This window comes from Vitis riparia, chromosome 3, assembly GCF_004353265.1.
Source record: "Vitis riparia cultivar Riparia Gloire de Montpellier isolate 1030 chromosome 3, EGFV_Vit.rip_1.0, whole genome shotgun sequence".
Classification (NCBI taxonomy): Eukaryota; Viridiplantae; Streptophyta; class Magnoliopsida; order Vitales; family Vitaceae; genus Vitis; species Vitis riparia.
In genome coordinates this window covers 4,506,183-4,526,413 of record NC_048433.1, presented here as the reverse complement: position 1 = coordinate 4,526,413, position 20,231 = coordinate 4,506,183, and the positions used below count along the sequence as shown (strand labels likewise).

The window sequence follows — 20,231 nt, the reverse complement described above, 5'->3', positions numbered from 1 at the left end:
CTTAAGAAGAATGAATGCAGGTTGGATTGCATTAAACCAATATAAAATTTTAAGTTTGTATTTCTCTTTTCCCTACTCTATTAATTTGTCATTGTTCTTATATTAATTCTTATCATATTATCACTTATACTATCATTTGCATTCATAATTGTTAAATTTGTAAAAAGTGACAATCATCTTATTCAACACCCAACACCCCCTAGGTTGGTCACCTTTGGTCAATAAAAATAGGATTCTAATAGGTAAAAAAATGAAAACAAAATATTAAGGCCCGAAAAAAATATAACTAATATAAATAATAGAGTTACAACAAATATGACTTATATACAAAAGTCAATAGAAAAAATATAATCAATATAGGTATGAAAAATATAACTTATGTACAAAATATAACTAAGGCACTAATGTATTAATGTTGTGATCTGATTGCAAAAATTGTCACTATTATACAAAAATTGTAACCAAGGCGTAATGATATAAAGAATATAAAATAATTTATTATCATTTAAAATAATATTTTTCTTCACATATTCATATTCACATGTAAGAAATGAAAAAATTGTTATCCTAAGGTAAGATACTTTCAACTTGATTATATTTTCTTCACCATAAAAATGAAATTCCTCTTTCTTATATCTCTTGTTCAAACTGGATAGGACAAAACTAAAGATTTACATACGAAAATACGTACAAAATGTAAAATGACTGATGAGGTACAAGGAAATGGATTCCCCATTCATGAAGAGGAGAGGATTGAGAGGGTGGAGACTGGAGAGAGAGATTTGAGACAAACAGAGCAGTGGGCATACTTTTCATTGGTGGCAGTCATCGGACAGCATGATGTTTAATATTTTTTTTATAGTGAGAGGGAAGATTTGAGTGATGTGAAGTGCAATGCAGTATGATGAGTAGCCGAAAAGACAGAGATGGGCTACCTGCTTCTTGGTTCTTACGTGTCTTTCTATTATTCGGTTCCTCTCTTTCCCCTTTTATCTCATCAACTCATTCCCATCTCATGTAGAGACAGACGGACAGACAGTGGGCAATGGGGAGAAAGAAGAAGAGAGGTGCGAGGGGAAGCCTCAAGCCGTCACCTGGCTGTAATGGAGAAACTGTGGCCGGAGGAGCTCTGGGGGTGACTGGGTACGAGCTGTTGAGACAACAAAGCATTAGAGACAACATGCTTAGAATGCAGACACTTGGCATTTTGGACCTTTCTCTCAACCTCGCCTCGCACTTTCTTCCTCCCAAGCGTCCCCGGAGGAACCCTCCTCACCACAAACTTTCTCTTCCCTCTCCTTCTCAGCCTCTTCGACGCTCTTCTAGGTATTTTTTTTTCTTTTTCCCTTCTCTTTGGTTAAACACAGAGAAATATCAACTGGTTTTCAACTTTTTCCTTTTCTGCCCGCAGTTTCCCAGCTGGGTATTTACTTGTCTAACTTCTGTTTGGTTTCTGAGAAAGTTGGAAGCAAATAAAAGAGACGGACCCGTATGGGCAACACTTTTCTTTTTCTAGTTTGTAGGTCAAGTTTCTCACCGACCAAATGCAGTAGGTTTTGTAGTTTAAGAGTTATTAGGACTGAAATGCGCTTTTGGTAAGCAAAAATGGTAACGACAAATGGACATGGTTTTTGTTGTATTGCGTCAAAGAGAAAGGAAAATTTCATCACGAGTTAGTGAAGAGTGGAGGCTTGTGTCGTCTTGGCTCCCAAATGGTGGAAGGGCTAAGATTCAAACTCTTATTTCTTTTCTTAGCAGAAAAGGATGTGGGTTTCATAACGTTTATTGAATCTTGAACTCTGATATCCTGACATTTGTTTTAGTCTTCTTTAGATATTCTTAATGGGTGTCCAAATGATAAAAAATACAAATCTAAATAGTTTGTTTTGCATCCTTGGATTTTCTCTAGAACCAAATCTAGCTACATTAATCTCTCTAATACTGCTTTTATATGTTCCTGATGTTTTAATAGGCGGTTTTTTTTTAGGGTATCTTTGTTCTTCTAATTATTATTGTGCAGGAATGTCTTAAAGCTTTGCTTGAGGGTTGAAAGAATATCACCATAAGTTCCATCCGCTTGGTAGCAGAGAAGTGTAAAGAAAAGGAAGGAAAATTTGAAGCTTATGGTTATTCTTGTTTAGGTTTCCAAAAGATGAATAATTCATCTAAGTGATACTTTTGTTGGGAGAAAAATATTAATGTGTAAATATTTCCCCGTCCTGCAGTTTTTCTGCAAACAAAAAGATGGGAGTGCAGTTGGGCATTGATCTTCTTGTTACCCCTAATGCTTGATTATTTTTTGAGTATGTTTTGATCTTTTCTTACGGGTTTTTCAGGTTGAAGAGTATGAGTCCTGTTAGCTATTCAGAACTACGCCCTAAGATGAAGAGCCAATTCTCAATGGCTCTGATGAGCAATGACAGTCATACACGAAAGGGTTCAAAACCAGAGGTTTATTCTGAAGAACATGAGGAGCTATTGGGTGATTGCAAGACAAGTTGGACCCTGTTTGTAGATGGATATAACAAGGAGGGGAAACGCATATATGATCAGGTGAAAGGGAAGACATGCCATCAATGCAGGTAAAGAATTTCTTGCATGTTAGTTCTTTGTGTTATGAGATATTCAATGATTCAGTTTGATATGACCTACCTCATTGCAGGCAGAAAACTCTGGGTTACCGCACTCATTGCAGCAAATGTAAATTGATCCAAGGGCAGTTTTGTGGAGACTGCTTATACATGAGGTAACCATCATGAAGTTTATTGGCCTTCCAGAAAACCAAGCTTCTGTTTTTCTTTGCTTCTCCATCAACAGTACTGGCCAATAAAATACCTAGAGCGAGCCACCATTGAAATCTAAGAGAAAATGTATCACAATCCTGATTTGTAGGATCGTGTGGAAATCTTTTTATTAGATACTTCTTGGTGTTTTCTTGCTCTTCTTCTTATGCTTCGAATTTGGGGTTTTCATCTTGATCATGTTCCACATTTCTTTTCAAACATTATCAAAGATTTTGCATGCACAAGCATTGATATGAAATGCTCCAAACTTCTGTGGAAAGTTGAATGAAATTTTGGATAAGTATACAACCACACAATTTTATTAATGTGGCTCAAGAAACTGTGTTTGCTGAAAATGTTGGTGGTAATGGTTCTTGTTCTATTTGTGCCGTCTTGCACAGATATGGGGAGAATGTGATAGAAGCCAACAAGAACCCTAGTTGGATTTGCCCAGTCTGTCGAGGAATTTGCAACTGCAGTTTATGCCGACAAGCAAAAGGATGGATGCCCACTGGTCCTATGTATAAGAAGGTGGATGCTATCAAGCTTGTGATCTTTTAAATCTAAATTTGCTGAAAATTTTGCTTCTCTCTTGAACAGTCTTCTTTGGTTTGTTAGATTAACCAGAGCTGGTCATATGCAGGCTCTTAGATGGGTTTTAGCATCGTTTTAGAATGTTATTCATATGCTTCTTTTTGGCCTAACTTCCCTAAAATGACTAGGGCTTGATACTTCTGGAGAGAGGCTGAGACACAGAGGGGAACAATATTTAATTTTCATTTACTTTTTCAGGTTTCAGAACTAGGGTTCAAGTCTGTGGCACATTATCTCATCCAAACACGGCATGCTAAGACAAGCTCAGAAGACCCTGATGCTGAAATTTTGGTTTCTGCAAAGACACCACAGTCCATGGCTGATACAGGAGCACATGCTTTGCAGATAATATCACTTGATGCAGACACGGAAGCTGATGGGTGCCCAAAATCCCAACATGACAACAATGATGATAACAAATATGAAGCTATTCAAGAGGTGGCAGGGATAGAAGTGCATCACTTGGATGCCAATGGTGCATATGTCAAAGATGATGGTAATGAAGATGAAAGTAGTGGACTGGGAATTTGCTTAAACCCTCACATGGAACCTTCTGTTGTCGACCAACCATTCCCAAATCTGCCTTTAGAAGATTGAAAAACATCCCATGAGATTTTTGAGATGAAGCACTCTTTTTTGCCAGCAAGAACCACTAGCAGAATGCAATTGATACAAAGCAAGCAATATATGTTGATTTTTTGCTAGAGTATTGTTCTTTTTTCTTTTACAATTCTTTTAGAAGAATTGGCTTACACAGAAATTTCAATTCCTCTACATCAACCATTTCCATGAAGTGGATTTCAAGAGTGTAAGAGTTGCTTAAGATGAGTTGATCTGTATTCTACAAGGCCTAATCCTTTACTCAGATAATTAAATTAGAACAATATATCAGTAACATCAGGCTAGCAATTGGTATCATATATTGGCTAGTCATACAGGCTTAGAAAAAATTGTCATATTGATCAATGATAGCATCACGTATGTTGGAATAGAGGCCATACAGTGAGTACTGTCGAAGGTTTTTCAGCTCATACCAGGAGTTAAGCGCTACAAGTTTCTTGTCGGTGCCTGAGAAGATCAACTGTATGCTGATGTTGCAATCTATAGAGCCTCCTTGGTTTTTACAGTGCGAGGATTTCACTGCACAATCCTGCTCATTTAGGCACACAAAAGCTGACGACTTGGAGCACTTTGAACACCCAAATTTCTTCCAGTAAAAGCTTTGGAGAGTCCCCTTCTTGAATTCGAGAACCTGTTGCGAAAATGAGTACTCACAACTACATTATCAAAATGCCCTGAAGGAGGAAAGGGAAAAAATTCCGTGAAGAAGCTTACCAGAGTGAAACTAGTTATGGTGTGTTGACCATCTGCAACAAGCACTGGGGTCGATCTTGCTGCATATTTCCGGCCAGCAAATGCCACCATGTACCCTCCATTCGAAATCTACGAAAAAACTAAGAAGTCATTGAACTGAGTAGATGAAGAAACATTCATCAAACGTTAACCATAATATTCCGAAGATTTGAATGCAAACCCATACAGGATTGAAGTTGGTGCTATTGACAGTGAGGAGAGAGATCTCATCAACCTTTGGCCTAAAGACAGCAAGTTGGGAATTTGTGCTTGAGAGGGAGAGACGCCGGTCACAGGGAGAGAGTTGGGTTTGATTGAAAAAGAATGAGTCCTTTGTAGAAAATGCAAGGCCAAAGGTAAACCCATCTAACCTCTTAACCTTTGCATCCGAGCAAGGATCAAAAACATCATTTGTATCATCTGCTTCTGCAACTAACACTGCCATCACCGCCACCACCACCACCATCACCATTTGTTTCTCCATGGCCATCATCCTCGATAGCTCTTTAACTAAATAGCAGACAAACAGAAGAAACATTTAAGAACCCAATGTTAAAACTCCATTATCATCAACTTCAATCAGAGTATTACTATAAAATCCCCAACCCACCAAAGAAAAAGCCCTCAATTCAATCAAACATGCTGTAATCACCATAATAGAACAAAGTTCAAATTTCATCCCACTCATCAAGTAGAGATCCAAATTAATCCAACAAATCAACCCCCAAGTATTTGCAGAGAACCAAAAAAAAAAAAAAAAAACCCAAAAGCATACCACGATTGAATGATATTTGGGGGTGATTCTATGGTCGATTCAATGTTCTTCCAAAACCAGAGTTTCTTTATCTTTTTAATATATATTTCAGCGATGAATTCGAAACCGAAAGAGACGGGATGAAATCAATGGAAATGGAACTCAGATGATATAATTGAGGAAGGAGATTGAGAGATTCGAAATAAGAATAGGTCGATTTTGGTTAATGGTAAAAATCCAAAGCTTATGCAACTTCTGATAACCGGTTGTTGAGGTGGCGCGAAACGGTTCTACTGGCGCGCCAGGTGGATCTTATCCCAAAAGCGGTTATGGAAGTTGCTCGTTCACGTGAAAAGGTCACGACAAATTGGAATGTCTTTTCTAGAGAAAATTAGAATTTACCACCTTGATCTTGGTTAATTATTTTATTTTATTTTATTTTTAGAAAAAAGAAGAAGTATGTTTTCATGTAGCCATAATATGATAATATAATTTATCTCTAATTTCTAATAAAAATTTAGATAATTAATGTTAAGAGAAATGCTTTTACAACCTCTTGTGCTTGGAATATTTATAAAAATAATGAAATTTTAAAATAAATAAAAAGAAAATATAGAAAATGAGAAGAAAAAACAAAAGTGTTATATTTTTTTTATTAAATTATTTCAAAGAGCAAAAAAATTATCATTAAATATTTATTTTTAAATCATTTAAAAAAAATAACAATTGAAAATCAACACAAAATCTCGTATTCTATGAGTTCCTTATTATGTTAATTGTCAATTCTTGATTATTAATGAGTAATTTGAATTGTACAGTATTAAGAAATACTACTTGTGAAATTTTAATATCCACAAGTTTATTAGCTTAATAACAATCGATACATATAATATGTCCAATCGTTTTTTATGGATTTCATAATCATGCTGTGTTAAAATGAAATATGTGTATTTGATTTCCTTCTTTTTAATCTCTTTCAAATATAAAATATCTGAAAATTTTTAAAAATATTTTTGAGAAATGTTATGTATTATAAATTCAAGTTTTATATTATTTGATCGATTAAAAAAAGTTTATATATGAAAATTATTAAAATTAATTATAAAAATTCAAAATTATATTATGAAAAAACTATTTAAATTTATATCACTAATTGCATGTAACAATTAAAATTAATAAATAATATTGATAAAAATGCACACTTCAATATAAAATAAAATTTGTATAATTTTTTAGGCTAATATATATATATATTATAAAAGTTAATACAGACAACTACTTAGTAGTTCGTGCAATGTGTGGTATTCACTGAAAAAGTTCACTGAGAAATCTGATGCAGTTTGGTAATTGAAGCATTACTTTTCTAGTTTTTCTGATTTTTTTTTTTTTAAATGCAGAATTGGAGTTTGATACCTTGAATTGAATTGTGGTATCAATGGAGAAGTACTGAACTGCAACCCGTACCAAGAACCTTCAATCTCACCCAAAAAAAGGAAAAAAAGAAAAAAAGTGACACAGAGATTGAGAAATGGTGAAGGAGAGGGAGAGGGAGAGGGAGAGGGAGAAGGAGAGAAAATGCACTGTAAAATCCAGCAAGGCACCCAAGAAAATGATGAAGAAAAAGGTGAAAAGAGAGGGGAAACCCACCAAGAAAATCTTCATAGCAACCAAAACAATGGGGAAGGAGGAGTCAGAAATGGACATTAAGGGATGGGTTTCAGACCTGAGGCCTTACTTCTTCAAGATTCTATATCCTGATCAAAGCGATGAGCACTTGGTAATCGCAGTTTTTTTGTTTTTTTTTTTTGTTAGTAGTTTTCTATTTTTACATTATATTTCTTTAGGTTGGAAGTTTAGGGCTTGCTTTGTTGTTGCTAGATCTGAAATTAAGGGGTTTTTTATCTGTTTATTTTCTGTTTGGTTGCTGAGAAATTTGACGTAAAGGAAAAAGGATATTTGAAGTTGAACTGAAATTTCCAAGCAGGTATTCAAATAGGATTTACCATTAGAGAACCGTTGTGGGTATTTTAATGAGCATATGCGTGTTCTTTGACCACAATCCATGTGATGTGCCCTGTGATTCATTTTGTTCTGTTTGGTTGCTAAGAAACCTGAGGAAAAGTGAAGAAGTGACGAATTGAGCTCTATCCTTGTTTCGGTGTTACTTCATGAGTAAGGCTTCTGTTAAGTAATGAGCAAGGCTTAATAGAGCAGATTTTTTGCACTTTCTGTCCAAAATGGGAAGATTTTTTACATTGTTGTGTTTCACTGTGGCTTTTGATAAAGAGACACCATATCAGACCATTTGATGTCTTGTTTGTAGCTTTAACCATTTGACAGAAGTATATTCTATTGGATCCTGCTGAAAAATGTGCAGCATTGTTGGGAAACTGTGGTTATGGTTATCTGTTCAAGGTAGATTGCTCAGGAGGAGACTCTGTAGGCTTCGTTTCACAGGAGCCATCCCCTTACCTGATATGTATACTATGAGAACTTGATTACTATATAAACATGAATCTCTTTCTTGTTAAGATTTGCAGGGGTTGTTACCTATTTCTTTCAAGTGCATGGGTGGCGTTTGGAGTAATAGGTGTTGTTTTTTACTCCACTAATGGCACTCCGGAAATGAACAGGAATGAGGGAGGACCAAACTGCAGAATGTTTTGTGCTTTTGAAGCAAATTCAGTGGCCCATTAAGTGTTCCAACTTCCAACTATGACCTGTTGCCATATGGGCATGCTGAGGCTTACTTGATTCCTAAAGTAGAGTAAACAATCTCGACTGTCTGTTAGAATTGGAGTCTATCCAGATGCCCCAGCATATATTTTTTTGGCATCTTGTGGGTTCTCCCTTTTTCTGTTAAGGATTTGTTAATGGGTTGGCATGGTAGCTTTGTGGGAAAGAAAAGAAGGAAGGTTTGGAGAACAACTCCTCTTTGCCTTTTGCAGACAATATGGAAACGAAACCGGAGGACCTTTGAAAGGGAGCAACGCTCTATCCAAGCTCTTAAGGATGTCCTAATTACTAATCTTTATTTGTAGAATTGAGGGTTTCTTCTTGGTGACAGGCAGAGAGGTCCATGTTCTTTGTTAGACTTTATAGAATGGTTGTGCTCCAAGTCTTAAAGTAGGGTTGTAGCTACTGTTGCTGGTTTTTTGTTCCTTACTTGTATACTTCCTGTATACTGTGTTCGCCACATTAGTTTGACACTTTTTATTTCTATATATATATATATACACACTCTTGTTTAACTATTAAAAAAAAATTGATATTCAGATTTCTTGTTGATTTTTTTTTTCTTTTCATTCCAGTGATACTGACATCTATTTTTAAATTGTAGCGTATCCCACCACATTTCATGAAGCATTTGATGAAAGACACGTCTAACCGAGCAACCTTGAAGTGTTCATCCAGCAGATTTTGGAATATTGAATTGAGACCGGCTATAGGCAGCATGTATCTTCAAGATGGCTGGCAGCAGTTTCTAAAAGATAATTCTTTAGGAGACAGGGAATTCTTACTTTTCAGATATGATGGGAATATGTGTTTTAATGTTCAAATTTTTGAGAAAAATGGGTGTGAAAGAGTTGGCATGTCTGTCACTGGAAAACATCAAGAATTTGCTGTCGCCGAAGGAAAAAGGAAAAGAGGTAGACCACGAAAAATCCCTCTTGATTCCACTCCCTTAAAGTCTAGCGGAGATGGCCCAGGTATGCAATTGAAATATTTCTTTTGTGCACAAACACGGGCATTTGCACGTACATGCATGTACACAATCCACATATAAATCTAAAGGCATATGGAGAGAAGAAAATAGGCATCTACCATCAAAAGGACATTGAATATCACATATCACATAAGTCATAAGTATTATAAACTTGGAGTCACATTTTTCTATGTTTTACATATGACAGGTCAAAGCCATCTGCAACTGCAATCAGAGAAGTTTGAGAAAGTTAAAGAAGGGAAAAGCATCCTAAGGGAGATTAAAGACAAAGGCAAAGTCAAAATTGACCTGTCCTTCCAGGAAGAGGATTCAGAAGTGAAGAAATTTAAAGATGACAAAAACTTCCAGAGGAAGACTAGAACAGGATTGCACCTGCCTATCCTGAAAATAGATTCACACACTAGGCCCTGTTCCTTGGAAAGGTTGCCTCCAGCTGAAGAAGTAGAAGAAGAAGAAGACACTGTTGGGTTTCAGAGAGTAGCTGAATCCTTTACCTCTGGTTTTCCCTACTTTCAAAGACGTTTGAAAAGGGCTTGTGTGGATAAGGTATTCATTCTGGTAAGAAGTCTAGCCCTTTTTCCCTTTTGTTTTACCTTTTTTGTTGGTATAATTATTGGATATTAGTTTTGGTGAGTTGTGCCCTAATAGGCTGCAAACTGTATGAGAGAACCCTCTCCCCTTTTAAGTCCCTTCAAGTTGCATATGGTGCCTTCTTACCTTTTGTCCACACAGGTTGAACCAATGGTGTTTCTAATTCCTGAATTTAGATTCTGTAGTTTCAATAGTCAAACTCAATTCACTTTTTGCCAAATAGCATTTTCGTCCAGTTTCCTATTTAATCAGGTGTTCTCCAAAAGACAATATTCCTTAGTTTGCATGTGATGAGACATTGTTTAACACCTGAAAAGTATTCGTGGACCTTAGGCTCTCGATTTTGATCACTCTGAGCAGCATTCTCTCTATTGTATCCCCTTTTCCTTTTGGTGATTAGTTCAATGGTACATAATCCTACTCATAATGGGGATGACTAGAAGCATACACTTACCTATCCCACTCCAGTAGGTATCAAGTGAGCTCAGTCTCTATGGTTTTATTACTTTATCCTGCACATCAGAGGAAAGGTATTAGACAGGTTTTTAGTTCAAGGGAATGGGAGCCATATATATTGCACATCACTACTTACCCGATCATGAATCATGGTCCTACTGAAGGATTCCACATGTTTCCTCAGTTTAATGGACCAAATCCCTTGGTTTTGGAGCATCTCTCCAACACTATGAACCATGTAATATACCATCATCTGTGTTATTAGCTTCTTATGTCTGCACATATCTGCTATAATTGAGACCCAGCTAGCATCCACTTCATATAAAAACCTGTGTTCTTGCCACAACATGTAATGGTACATATAAGCTTGTTGGTATAGTTCTGAAAGGCACCTTTAATGATAAAACCAACGGTTTTATACGTACAAATATTTGCTCTCATTGGTAGTTTTTAAAACTTATGGGCTCCAACCATCAAAACTTCTTCTCTCATACATCTACATATACACTGCCTAGGTTTGTTATATGTGAATTTACTTTTTGATTATCAATCATGCAGACCATCCCCACCTCTTTCTCTAGGGCACATCTCCAGAATATCAAAACTAGGATGGCTCTACGAAATCTACAAGGGGAAACTTGGGAAGTGAATTGTATTCCTACTGGAGGAAAGCATTATTTATGTGGCGGGTGGGCTGCCTTCGTACGTGGCAACAATCTGAAGACAGGTGATATCTGCATATTTGAGCTTGTGGGTCAAAATGAATTGCTGGTCAATATTTTTCCAAAATAAATTTGGTATGTTAAGCCTACAACTTACAGAAGAGTAGTGTGGCAACTCTTCCTCTTGTCTCAGTAGCCATCATGATTCTCCAGTCTCCTGAACTAAAAACTCTCTTTATGCTGTTGTATCAGTACCCAATAATTAGTATTTTCACCTTTAATTTTATCTTAAGATTTGCATCTTCAGTCTAGTTGAACTGAGCTAGTGCTTAGTTTGATTTAACCATCATAGTTCTATGATTCTATCACAGCAACCAGCTTATGGTCATCGAATTGAATCTGGTTGATACCATTTTAAATCCAATTTGCTTGGTGCAATGTAGAATGTAGGGATTCCCCTCATTCAGTGATCATGATTTCTGGATATTTGGAAACTTTGTAGACCGACAATGAGAGGAACACACCTTGTCTACCAAATTGAGTGGTTATCAGTATTCTAGTTCTCTTCATGAGCACCAGTCTTTGAACCTTTGAGTTTGAGGCCTTTACCCTGGGATTGCCAATTCAGAACACCCATCAAAGATGATTCGACAAAGGATGATGGCCGGTCATTTCGTAGGGGTTTGTTTGTTAACAGTTTTCTGTTTTTCAGAACAAAAAACTAAAAAATACGTTTGATAACTAAAAACTATTTTCTATTTTCTACTTTTAAAAACAATAAACAAGGTGTTTTTCAAATAACATATTTTAATTGTTTTTATTTGTTTTATAAGGGTTGTTTTAAAAAATAAAATATCAGATATAAAAGTTATTATTAAAATATATTTAAAAATATATTAAAAATATTTTAGGTTTCAAACAGACTTTTATTCTATAAACATCAAAGAATAGTTTTTAAAAATTGTTCAAACTTTCTACATAAACATAAATTAAATTATATTTTATTTTTTTTATATTTTTTCATGATGTTAAACAAAAAAAGAAAAAAGAAAAAGAGAGAGAGAGGAGAAAATCATTATTTTTGGAAACCGCCTTAATGAATAGAAGACAAATTACGATATGAATCAATCTCAACATCACTGCATTATAGTTTATGCATGAGAATGGATACATCTATATGACCTGCAAGTTTGAACAGATATATGTTCAGATACCATGTATGGAAATATTCAACCCACCTGTCTTATCTCAACAATGCTCCCTTATTGAAACAACCCCCAACCCAGAAATCCATCTCTGCTTTTTTATCTGTTTGGTATCATTTATTGGTTACAGCTTCAAACCCCAACACAAAACCTACTTCCTGAATCCTGCCTTTTCATTTCATTGTTTCCACCTCTTTTGAGTGTCAAAACTTACAGGTTCAAAAGCTTCAAACAGACGAACGATGGAGAAGGAAAGCCTGAAGACTGAAGATGCTAGGCCTCATTTCTTCAAGATCATCTATGGAGAAGATGTCAAACGGCATCTGGTACTTCCCTTTTTTCTCATTTATATGAATCTTTGCCTTTGACCCAACAATAGGATTGTTGATGCCATGCATTTCCTCAGTTTGATTCTGAACTTCATATTGATTTGAACTTCTTTTGATCTTAGTAACAGTCATGCTACCCCTTCTGTAAAGTTTTTTTTTCCTGTTTATTTGATGATTAAATTTTCTCTTCTTGGTCCAGCGGATCCCTCCAGCTTTCATGAAGCATCTGTCACAAGAAATGTCCAATAGAGCAACACTAACTGGTCCTTCTGGTAGCCAATGGCGTGTTACAGTATCTACGGATGCAAATGGCACTTATCTTCAAAAGGGGTGGAAGCAATTTATGAAAGAGAACAATCTGGGAGACAGTGAGTTCTTGACTTTTAGATATGATGGAAATATGCAGTTCTATGTCAAAATTTTCGATAAGAGTGGGGTTCAAAGACTAGCAGCCCTTGTTTCTGGTAACAGAACACAAGAAGGAACAAGAGTCAGTAATGGAAAAAGGGCTCAAGGTAGACCAAGGAAAAGCCCAGTTGGTTCACTGAATCTCCATAAACTGCAGCTCCATAATTCTGAAGAGGGTTCAGGTGGAAGTTCCGGGATTGTGAACACAGATGGGTCTTTCACCTCCAAATCTCCCCCCACTTCATGATTGGTATGACCCAGTCCAATGTGGAGAAAACTTTTCTCTTGGTAAGTAGTGTTCTAATTCTTCTTTGGTTTCCTTTGCTTTTTTAATTGCGGTGTTGCTAGTAAAGCCAACTGATTCAGAAACTAATGTCCTGTAACATAATTTCATATGCAGATAAAGTAAAAAGGGAAAAGCAATGGATGGTTTTGTGCATTTAGAATTTTGATGATTTAGTGTTGCAAATAATGCTCCTAAATTTCCTATTTTCTTGTTCATAAGTGACTTACAGATAGGATGTCGTTCATGCAGCGCATCCCCCAATCCTTCTCTGCTGCTGGCCACTTTCCTCCATCAAAGATGAGGGTTGTCCTGAGGAATTCAGCAGGGAAAGCTTGGGATGTGAGTTGCATCTATCATGCAAGAAGGCATTACTTTTCTAGAGGATGGGCTCCCTTTGCATGCTATAACAATCTCAAGCACGGTGATGTCTGCATATTTGAGCTTGTCAATAAAGATGAAATGCAGGTCCATGTTTTATGATTGATCAAGGTGTTGACATGGGGTTTTGTATCTGTCTTTGCTAATTGTTACTTGACCTATCTTAAAAGTAGAACTGTGCCAAGGCACAAAAACAGATTCAGTGCTGCTATCTGATGTAATGTATGAGATCAATTATTATCTTTACATCTTGGATTAGTTTCTGCTTCTTTCCATTTAGTTTCTTACTTTATCAAAGCACTGTAGGAACTGAATGAGATATACTGAAATGCATAAACAAAAAACTGATGCACATGGGTGATCTCATTTTCACCCAGGTATCTGTCCAGTACCTGTGGAAACAATAATAAAATCCATTGAATTAATTATCTAGGATTACTATTCACTGCCATCATTTTTCCAACTGTTCAGAAAGAAATCATGACAGAAGAATATAAACTTTATGGTGCATTGCATTAAACAAAATGAGATTAAAACAGGCCTCGATGAAAGAGAAAAGAAAAGATTCTGATGAAAAGAAAACACTAAGAAAAGATAATACACTATTCCAAATTTCCAACAGTAAAATTTATCTGCATATCATATGCATATAAAGAAATCCATAACCATATAAAATTTAGAAAACTTCTGCACGTGATATCTTGTAACACACCCAAAGTTGTCATAAAAATGCATCTGCAAATTCAATTAGAAGCAAAAGTTAGCTAAAGTATCCATTTCCTTTCAGTTTCTGAGGCAGGTGTCTCCTCAATACAAGACATCTATCTATCATAATATCAATTAAAATCTTGATAGGAAAGAGAATGTGTAAGAACTCACAAGCAGAAATAACTAGTTTCTTGTTCCCTAGTTATATATGCATTAGGAATTAAGATGGTGTTTAGTTCCTGTCATCTCTGTTCCTTGTTTCCATCATTACTTGCCACAACTAACTTCACACTCTTGCAGCTACTTAAACCATAAATTAAAACCTTGAACTGTAAACTAACCTGAAAACCAGAAAGTTTACTTTCCGGCCCTTCCTAGAATTTCAGAAGAACAGGTTGTTTTAAATGCTTCACTTTTAGCTGCCACAATCTCTGCGAGTGCTTATAGAAGTATTTTCCAGTAAACATCACACTGAAATGCCCTAGAAAGGCTGGCTGTATTTTGCTGCAAAGGAAAGTTCGGTTGACCTGTCGATGCAGTCAAGCACAAGAAGTTACACATGACAATGCAAAATAAAAATATTTATTTCCAAAGTAGACAAATTAGATTGAAAATATTTGCAGAGTAGTTTCCATAAATTAGATTATTTTGATAAACCATGGGAAAATCCAGGAAACAATACAAAAACGAATCATCACCACTGTGGGACTTGTCTAAGCTTTACTGTAAATGCCCTTTCCTTTCATGCTATTGTAATTGAAAATGTTAGGAATATGAGGTGTAGTTGGCATTTGGAGAACAATATGCAATGAGTTTCCCATTAGGCTCTTTACTTGGCTAAAATATGAAATTTGCCCAATAAATCATCTTGTATGTTCAATTGTAATATTTTTTTTCATGGATCTTTTACCACTTATCCTTTTCCTTCTTTAAAACTTTCAAAAGACTGTATGGGTAGGATGTTCAAGGTTAATATTTGTCTCGAGATTATAACACCAAATCTGTTGTTCCTATGCATGGGTGCAAATTTCTAAAACAAATGGGGATATGTTGCAAAGAAAAAGGGTATTTTCAATGTGTATTCAAACGATTAAGATTAGGTCAAGTCTGACCATAGTTATATTATAAGGTTAGGTGTTTTCAGGTGTTTCAAAGTATATGCATTTGTTGGAAAGCCTAATTCATGATGGTTATCAAGAAAGAATCTGTATACAAGCGTAAATACAGATACAACGCAGGCTGCAAAATCAGTTGGTTTTCTTATACTGTCTTCATCAATCAGCATTATTAGTTCTAAAAGATAGAAATGCATTTGATTGTGAAAAAAGCTATGCATTTTTTAGATAAAGAAAAGTGTATACAATCTTGGAATTTCAGAGATTTGATGGTGTTGTATCGTTTATTATATTTCCACACATTTCATCTTTATCTCTATCAAATATTGTACTCATAAGCTTACATTACCTTAGCAACAAAGAGGTAAAAGAGGGTCCCTTACAATGTGAAACCTGTGTGGCACCCTGTGGTGGAGAGCTTGGAGAAGAGGCTGCAAGATGGGAAAGACAGCATCATCAGAGGCAGGCAGAGAAGATTCTAATTAAGAACACTTTGTTGTGTTTGTCATTTTATGTCTTCATTCACTATTTGTTGTTGGTTGAAACCCTGGATTCATTATATAAAGCCAAAATTCATTATTCATAGAATGATAGAGGGGCCATAAATGATCCATGATGAATGAAGAATTAATTATTTAGGAAAAAGGAAGTATCATTCTACTGGAAGCACTGTGCAAAAGACAATGTGAAATAAAAAAATTGATAAAAGTCAAAAGAATTCATAATTATGTGTGAAGTATCCATTGTTGCTTAAACATTCTCTGGTTCATACACTAGTTTAAAGAAGCTCAATTTTACAAATAATGAGAAGTAAAAGAAACTATATAAAGGATAATTTGGAATTAAATAATAAAGGGAACATATAAGTGATTTAGAGAACTATAGAAAAGACAAAGAACCCATACCCATGTTGCCTTCTTCCATTCCTTTCCATTTTGTGTTGATCTTTTCGACATTCTCCTATCCAAGCACAAGTTCAAGAAATTGAAATTTTTGACAGACTAAACAATTTCTTCTGCTGTTGAATCAAGGATTGAACTCAACTAGAAAAATCTTACCCAAACATTTAGTTCATCTAAATGAATCCCTTTATAACTCAATCTTCAGCAATCAAAATTCATGTTATAACTGTTCCTCATAGCCATATAACTTATGCACGTGATCACATCTTCCAAAATCCATTCTAAATACTTTGTTCACATCATTTTGGACTTCCACAAGGGCAGTTGTTTATAAGTTGGTATAGCTATGAGCAATGAACAGTAATACACACAGAGCAGCAAAGTGATTTGATTTTTACAGGTGTCAAAAGTATAAGAGGAAGGTAGAAAAGAACATGATAAAACTAAATAGATTGAAGGATTTAATGGAAGATGTGGCTCTAGATAAAGTTGAAAGGTGAAAAAGACATGCAGCCAACCCCAAGTGGTTGGATTAATACTGAGTTAGAATTTCAATCAGGTAAAATGAAGCCTCCATTTTCAATACACATATTGCCCATACCAATTATAATAAGAAAGTGTTCTGATTGCATCGGAGGGAGTAGTGGATTGAAAGAATAATCCTGTCCTTTGACAGCACTTCACTAATCAAATTCAGAAGGCTTAATTGCTTTCCCTGCATGCATCCACAGATTAGTAATAAAAGTGCAGCTAGCTAAGATTAAAATGAGCATATACCTGAGCAAGATGACTCCCGGATGAATATATGCATAGCGTTCTTACAGTTACCAATAGTCTCTGCAAGAACAAACTCCATCTTGGAAAACATGGAACCGGTTGGCATCTTTAATAACAAGTACTCTTCCAAAAACTTTGGAAACAAACTTGCTAGCAGAGTGGCAATCATCGCAGGTGCGCAGATTCTTTGTTATCCTAATGATTGTCCCTGGCTTGGTTCTCATCAACCCAAAGGCAATGGCCATCTTTTCACTGTGATGATACAAGATATCCTTCTTCATATCATCTGAAACATCTTGGAGTAGAACATTAGTATTGGGTACTTAACCTGCTTTTTTTATTTTCAAGATTAGGCCCTTTAAATTCCCTTCAATTTTGAAGTACTGAGGATGATCTTTTTCTCCTGCCATGAATGTATAAATTTCTTGATTTATCTCAATTGAACTAAAGCCTGGGTCCTTCTTCAATCTCTTTGATCTCAGTGATGCTCTGGTCATCTTTACACCCTCCCAGTTTCCTGCCAAAGCATACATGTTTGAAAGCAGAACATAATACCCAGCATCATTTGGCTCCATCTCAAAAATTTTCTGGGAAATCTTATGCCCCAACTTTATGTTACCATGAATTCTACATGCACCAAGCAAGGTGCTGTAAACATCAAAATCCGGCTGGAATGGCATGTTATTAATGAATGAATAAGCAGCATCTAGTTGCCCTGCACGGCCAAGAATATCAATAACACAAGCATAATGTTGCAAATTGGGAATGACATGCGAGGTTTTGACCATATGATAAAAAATTTGGAGCCCTTCATAAACCATCCCAGCATGACTACATGCATACAAGACACTGACAAAAGTTGATTCATCTGGATCTAGACCTGAACCCTTCATTTGCAAGAAGAGATCAATTGCATCTGTACCATACCCGTTCATCCCATTACCAGCAATCATAGCATTCCAGCACACAACATCCTTTTCTCCCATCCCATAAAAAAACCTTTTTGCATCTTCCAAGTTTCCACAGTTTGCATACATGTCTATAACAGCAGATCCCACAAATATATTATTTGCAAAACATGTTTTTATAGCCAATGCATGAACTCGTCTACCTTGTTGCAAAGCTCCTGAATGGCTGCAGCTTGAAAGAATACCCATCAAAGCAATAGAATCCAATTTTAAATTTTGTATTCCCAACATTTTATTGAAATGTTTGATGGCTCTATCCCAATGTCGACCACTTGAAAAGCCCGTTAGCATTAGTGTCCATGCAGCCACATCCTTCACAGACATCTCACTAAATACACGATGAGCATCATCAACACAATTGTGACTTACATATATATCCATTAGAGCAGTTTTAATATGTTTATCATTCTCATACCCAGTCCTAATTATAAAACCATGGATTCCAGTTCCCACCTGCAAACAACCCACACTCAAAGAAGCAGGTATCAAACTCATTATTGTATAGAAGTCCACTAGCAACCCTTTTCTCCGCATCAAATTAAAAAGATCAATCGCTTCCTCAGAAAACCCATGATCAGAATAACCTGAAACAATCGCATTCCACGAAACAACATTTCTCTCTGGCATACTCTCAAACAACTGCCTCGCAACACCCATGCACCCAAATTTCGAGTACATGTCAACCAAAGCCGTCTCCACAAACACATTACCTTCAAAACCACCCCGAACCCAAAAACAGTGCACTGATTTCGCAATCCGGATCAACCCTAGATTAGCAAAAGCAGGTAAAACACTCGAAATTGTAACGGCATTGGGCTTAAAGTTACCCACAATCATCTCGCGGAACACATCAATCGCCTCAACAAAACAGTCATTTTTAGCAAGCCCAGATATCAAAATTGTCCAGGAAACCACATTCTTGCACGGTGTATGGTGAAAAATCTGCTTGGTGTCAGCCAAAAGCCCACAGTATACGTATGCGTTCATCAAACTGTTGGAGAGGAAGGTGTTGTGGGTGAGGCCAGAGGTGATGATTTGGGCATGAATTTGTTGAAGGGGTTTGAGATCTTTGAGTTTCCGAAGAATTAAAGCGTGTGATTGAGCTAGGGGACATAGCCGTTGAGTGGGATTGGAAGAAAGGTGACGATAAAAATTGAAATTGACAGGGGGCATTTTGGGCGGGAAAAATAACAGTTATTGACAGTTGGAAATTGCTTTTTCAATCCACTGTGTTGTTAAAGTGAAAATTGCTAGTGTTGATGGCAAGGCCCTCTTTATCCAGTGGGATAGGAAAAGGGCTCACAATATTATATCCAAATTCATAAAGGAAAAAAATTATGAAAATGGTTGTGTTCTCACATTTATTCATTTTCAAGGGAAAAATAAAATAAAAAATAGAATTAATTTGTGTTTAATTTTTATTTAAAATTTGAATAGATTTAGTTGAAATTTCAAATCAATGGATATTAGGCATATTTAGATGTAATTGAAATTTTAAATCAATGAACATTAGGTATATTTAACTAAAAAATATCGGGGAAGTAAATAAAATTAACTTATGAATAATATCAAGTGTTAAATGTATTTATTTTCATATATTGAAAATATTGAAAATATTATATATATTTCTCCTTTTAAGATTTTAAAATTGATCATTTTTTTAATTTAAAAATTATCATTTTGAAAAATAACAACATTTATCATAATTGGCTACCACAATAAGAATTTAATTATATATGATTGTTAACAAATTGCTAGAAATTTTCTAAATTAACACATACGCTCAGGGGGCTCAAACCAATTTCAATGGGAATTTGGGTGATTTTGGTCTAAAAATAGATAATATTTGCACAGTTGGAGGTGTAGATTATTACAAATAGTATCAGAGGGTTTATTTGACTCTGTGAAAGGTGTTTGTCTATTTGATCCCATAGTATGAAACATAACTCGGTATGGGTGTTTATTTGACTCCATAAGAAGTGTTTCTCTATTATGTCTCATAAACCTGTGGGACATAACGAAAATGTTATATTTATATGAGGGGAGTGTTTGTAATATGTAAAATTGTAATACCTAAAATTGAAATGTATATTACATTACGAAGATTAATTTATTAATTTTAAAATTTTTAATTTAAAAAAGGTATCAAATTCTAACCAAAAATTATCCCACGGTTAAGGTAGATGAATGTTGACCATTTAAAATTGTTGACCAAATTTTGAAGTATGGAAAGAA

At 35.5% G+C, this 20,231-nt stretch overlaps 5 protein-coding genes across 19 annotated transcripts; 3 read left to right on the top strand and 2 right to left on the bottom strand.

Moving 5' to 3' along the window:
• Nucleotides 1–1,012: 1,012 nt before the first annotated feature.
• LOC117910874 lies at nucleotides 1,013–4,081 on the top strand. The gene is made up of 5 exons (XM_034825055.1): nucleotides 1,013–1,326; nucleotides 2,337–2,582; nucleotides 2,663–2,746; nucleotides 3,185–3,314; nucleotides 3,576–4,081. Exons 1-5 carry the CDS (start codon nucleotides 1,046–1,048, stop codon nucleotides 3,972–3,974), a joined length of 1,140 nt encoding a protein of 379 aa, XP_034680946.1. The 5' UTR covers nucleotides 1,013–1,045; the 3' UTR covers nucleotides 3,975–4,081.
• A 182-nt stretch (nucleotides 4,082–4,263) lies between these two features.
• On the bottom strand, nucleotides 4,264–5,723 carry LOC117910875. Its single transcript, XM_034825056.1, has 4 exons — nucleotides 5,506–5,723; nucleotides 4,918–5,240; nucleotides 4,713–4,820; nucleotides 4,264–4,629 (listed from the first exon to the last, which is right to left on the bottom strand). Exons 2-4 carry the CDS (start codon nucleotides 5,221–5,223, stop codon nucleotides 4,318–4,320), a joined length of 726 nt encoding a protein of 241 aa, XP_034680947.1. The 5' UTR covers nucleotides 5,224–5,240; nucleotides 5,506–5,723; the 3' UTR covers nucleotides 4,264–4,317.
• Nucleotides 5,724–6,805: 1,082 nt separating this feature from the next.
• LOC117910378 (B3 domain-containing protein Os01g0723500-like) lies at nucleotides 6,806–11,231 on the top strand. Its single transcript, XM_034824457.1, has 4 exons — nucleotides 6,806–7,261; nucleotides 8,825–9,194; nucleotides 9,399–9,769; nucleotides 10,817–11,231. The coding sequence occupies exons 1-4, from the start codon at nucleotides 7,013–7,015 to the stop codon at nucleotides 11,048–11,050; spliced, it is 1,224 nt and encodes a 407-aa protein (XP_034680348.1). The 5' UTR covers nucleotides 6,806–7,012; the 3' UTR covers nucleotides 11,051–11,231.
• A 703-nt stretch (nucleotides 11,232–11,934) lies between these two features.
• On the top strand, nucleotides 11,935–13,801 carry LOC117911550 (B3 domain-containing protein Os01g0723500-like). 4 transcript variants are annotated; one of them, XM_034825957.1, is made up of 3 exons: nucleotides 11,935–12,451; nucleotides 12,654–13,150; nucleotides 13,398–13,801. In XM_034825957.1, exons 1-2 carry the CDS (start codon nucleotides 12,368–12,370, stop codon nucleotides 13,107–13,109), a joined length of 540 nt encoding a protein of 179 aa, XP_034681848.1. In that variant the 5' UTR covers nucleotides 11,935–12,367; the 3' UTR covers nucleotides 13,110–13,150; nucleotides 13,398–13,801. The 4 variants fall into 4 exon arrangements, with proteins under 4 accessions (XP_034681848.1, XP_034681849.1, XP_034681851.1 ...); XM_034825958.1 differs by having other exon boundaries at nucleotides 13,378–13,801; XM_034825960.1 differs by having other exon boundaries at nucleotides 13,368–13,801.
• A 206-nt stretch (nucleotides 13,802–14,007) lies between these two features.
• LOC117910821 (pentatricopeptide repeat-containing protein At3g57430, chloroplastic-like) lies at nucleotides 14,008–19,215 on the bottom strand. Of its 12 annotated transcripts, none has more exons than XM_034824987.1 (5): nucleotides 16,408–19,215; nucleotides 16,255–16,309; nucleotides 15,699–15,780; nucleotides 14,576–14,761; nucleotides 14,008–14,261 (listed from the first exon to the last, which is right to left on the bottom strand). In XM_034824987.1, the coding sequence occupies exon 1, from the start codon at nucleotides 19,167–19,169 to the stop codon at nucleotides 17,352–17,354; it is 1,818 nt and encodes a 605-aa protein (XP_034680878.1). In that variant the 5' UTR covers nucleotides 19,170–19,215; the 3' UTR covers nucleotides 14,008–14,261; nucleotides 14,576–14,761; nucleotides 15,699–15,780; nucleotides 16,255–16,309; nucleotides 16,408–17,351. The 12 variants fall into 12 exon arrangements, with proteins under 12 accessions (XP_034680878.1, XP_034680874.1, XP_034680879.1 ...); XM_034824983.1 differs by having other exon boundaries at nucleotides 16,255–16,364; nucleotides 16,853–19,215; XM_034824988.1 differs by having other exon boundaries at nucleotides 15,699–15,896; nucleotides 16,853–19,215.
• Nucleotides 19,216–20,231: the final 1,016 nt, after the last annotated feature.

Excerpts from the sequence above, each read along its gene's own strand:
- LOC117910874 (XM_034825055.1), top strand. The coding sequence starts at position 1,046 with ATGGGGAGAAAGAAGAAGAGAGGTGCGAGGGGAAGCCTCAAGCCGTCA. Across the intron at positions 2,747-3,184 it reads GGAGACTGCTTATACATGAG|ATATGGGGAGAATGTGATAG; the intron begins GTAACCATCATG and ends CGTCTTGCACAG. Across the intron at positions 3,315-3,575 it reads CTGGTCCTATGTATAAGAAG|GTTTCAGAACTAGGGTTCAA; the intron begins GTGGATGCTATC and ends TTACTTTTTCAG.
- LOC117910875 (XM_034825056.1), bottom strand. The coding sequence starts at position 5,223 with ATGATGGCCATGGAGAAACAAATGGTGATGGTGGTGGTGGTGGCGGTG. Across the intron at positions 4,821-4,917 it reads ATAGCACCAACTTCAATCCT|ATTTCGAATGGAGGGTACAT; the intron begins GTATGGGTTTGC and ends GTTTTTTCGTAG. Across the intron at positions 4,630-4,712 it reads CCATAACTAGTTTCACTCTG|GTTCTCGAATTCAAGAAGGG; the intron begins GTAAGCTTCTTC and ends TTTTCGCAACAG.
- LOC117910378 (XM_034824457.1), top strand. The coding sequence starts at position 7,013 with ATGGTGAAGGAGAGGGAGAGGGAGAGGGAGAGGGAGAAGGAGAGAAAA. Across the intron at positions 7,262-8,824 it reads ATCAAAGCGATGAGCACTTG|CGTATCCCACCACATTTCAT; the intron begins GTAATCGCAGTT and ends TTTAAATTGTAG. Across the intron at positions 9,770-10,816 it reads TGGATAAGGTATTCATTCTG|ACCATCCCCACCTCTTTCTC; the intron begins GTAAGAAGTCTA and ends TCAATCATGCAG.
- LOC117911550 (XM_034825957.1), top strand. The coding sequence starts at position 12,368 with ATGGAGAAGGAAAGCCTGAAGACTGAAGATGCTAGGCCTCATTTCTTC. Across the intron at positions 12,452-12,653 it reads AAGATGTCAAACGGCATCTG|CGGATCCCTCCAGCTTTCAT; the intron begins GTACTTCCCTTT and ends TTCTTGGTCCAG.
- LOC117910821 (XM_034824984.1), bottom strand. The coding sequence starts at position 19,169 with ATGCCCCCTGTCAATTTCAATTTTTATCGTCACCTTTCTTCCAATCCC.